Source organism: Buceros rhinoceros, unplaced genomic scaffold, assembly GCF_000710305.1.
Source record: "Buceros rhinoceros silvestris isolate BGI_N320 unplaced genomic scaffold, ASM71030v1 scaffold38174, whole genome shotgun sequence".
NCBI lineage: Eukaryota > Metazoa > Chordata > Aves > Bucerotiformes > Bucerotidae > Buceros > Buceros rhinoceros.
In genome coordinates, this window is record NW_010409508.1 from 2,114 (window position 1) to 4,116 (window position 2,003).

Here is a 2,003-nt window from a genome sequence, read left to right on the forward strand (position 1 = left end):
AGCTGTGGAACCGTCCTGGCAGCCAGACCTGGCAGGCAAGCGGTTCGTTCACTTGCCTGGCTCGTCTCCTTCCACACAGAAGGACTCTTCGGATCACACGTTTGTTGACGGTGAAGATCGGGCAGCTGCCAGGACAAACCCATTGCTCTGGATGGTTTTCCCCTGACTATCCATCAAGGCTGAGTCACAGTAACTTCCCAAATAATCACCTGCAGAGGCTGATGCTTCCTGCCTGTGTTTGTGCCCCTCCAAGTAAAATGGTAGTGGCCGATGCTGAAAGCAGTTCTATTTGTACGCAAAACCCCACAATGTAGCTTAAACCCCTTATGCAGTCTTGAATTAAATTGTTTACTGAAGGAGAGATGAGGCCAGGTTCTTGTTGTGAATAAATAGTGCTCTGGAGAACTGACACGGATTCTGGGTTTTTTAACTCCATGGGAGTAGGTTCATTACCATGCACATCAAAGCACAACGTTTCCTTTGCCGCAGTCGTAACGAAGTTCTCTCTCCCTCACCAGGGCAGTCGAAGGGTCTGCTGCTGGTGAGGCTTGCCGGGGTTGAGTTGGCTCCGAGCGGCGTGGCCTGGCTGCAACGGGAGTTGAAGCCCACACAAACCCTGTGGTTCCAGCTCCTGGGAAGGGAGGACTTGGCTCTCGAGTGCCTTGTGTTAGTAAATAAGGTAAATATAGTGACGGTTCCTTGTAACTCCACCTCCTTCGGCCGGAGCACTTAGCTGGCAGTAAAGCGGGTGTCTCAGAGGGAGTTCGCACAAAAAAGGAAGTTGTTTTAAGGGTGAATGTCAGATTTCTTGTGACTTTCCACAGGGTAGATTTCTCAGCGTGTGCTTAAATGAAGAGATCTTGAGACAGGGGCTGGGCAGAACAGCCCATATTGAAGGACTGCCGCACGATTCCCGCCTGTACTGGAGGCTTCACAGAAGACTCCTTCGAGCAGAGCTAAAGGCCTTGAGGAAAAAGAAAGGAATTTGGGAAGAAGAAAGTTACTCTGAAAGAATTAGAGGTCGTATAAGCAACAGTAAATTCATACAGAGACTGAAAGGACTTGCGAGCTGGTTCAGAAGCTCTGGTTAGAGGTAGAAGGGAGAAGCACCTGGGGGAACGTGCCAGGTGCTGTGTGGGAAGGAGGAGTTTATGGTAAAACCAGAGTCGTGGTTTTGAGACCCCTGTCTGGAACAGAGAAGCGGGGAGGTTTCCTCATGCCTTATCGTAACCCGCTGATACCGGTGTAACAGGTCATCTGTTACGGCTGATGGTAAAGAGCTGATAAGCTCATAACAACTAAAGTTTCTCAGAAGAAGAATCATTTGGTGGTTCAAAGAATGTAAATCAATATGTCAGGTTCTTAGAAGACAACATTCACTTGGAAAGGAAGAACCTGTGCTGGGTTTTCTGCTGGTTCTGTAAATACAGAGAATGAGGTGAAAATAAAAGTGTAACAGGCAGTGAGGAGGTGGGCCCTGCTGTGCTATGCCTTTGCTTTGCTTGTGAAACACTCATTAAGTGTACCAGAGCGTGAAGAGTTTGTACCTGTTTTCAGAATAAAGGTGGGATTTCTCATGTTCATCATGTTTTATACACCAGACAGCTGACCTTCATTTAACCTCGCATAGTCCCAATATTTACTTAGAGCAAAGTGTTTCAAAGATTTTCTTTCCTTCCATGTGATTCCCTGCCCATCAGATACCAGGGAGAGAACGTGTACCAGAAAATCTTCATCGCTGAGCATCCCTTGTCTGGCAGTTAGTTGCTGCATCATTTTCTGTGACATCTTCAGGGCAAGATCCCGAGATGCTAAAAAACCAAAAAGGGCCTTGTCCTGCGGTAGGAGTAGGTGTCGGTGCTTCTTTACTGCTTCTGTAGCTCAGAGCTGACTTCTAATCCCGAACCACACCATCGGTCTCAGCAGTAATGCACTGCTCATGTGGGTTGATAGGTGTTCCTGTGACTACATCTGTTGAGGAGAAAGAGCTTTTCCAAGCTGAG

The 2,003-nt window shown here is 47.7% G+C and overlaps 1 protein-coding gene across 1 annotated transcript in view; it reads left to right on the forward strand.

Moving 5' to 3' along the window:
* LOC104492673 (chromosome unknown open reading frame, human C3orf33) overlaps positions 1-1,035 on the forward strand; it is a gene marked incomplete at both ends in the record, with an annotated part of 1,503 nt that extends 468 nt beyond the window's left edge. The window contains 2 exons of the mRNA XM_010135258.1: positions 524-679; positions 825-1,035. Coding sequence (XP_010133560.1) covers positions 524-679; positions 825-1,035 — 367 coding nt within the window. The remainder of the gene's footprint in view (positions 1-523; positions 680-824) is intronic.
* Positions 1,036-2,003: the final 968 nt, after the last annotated feature.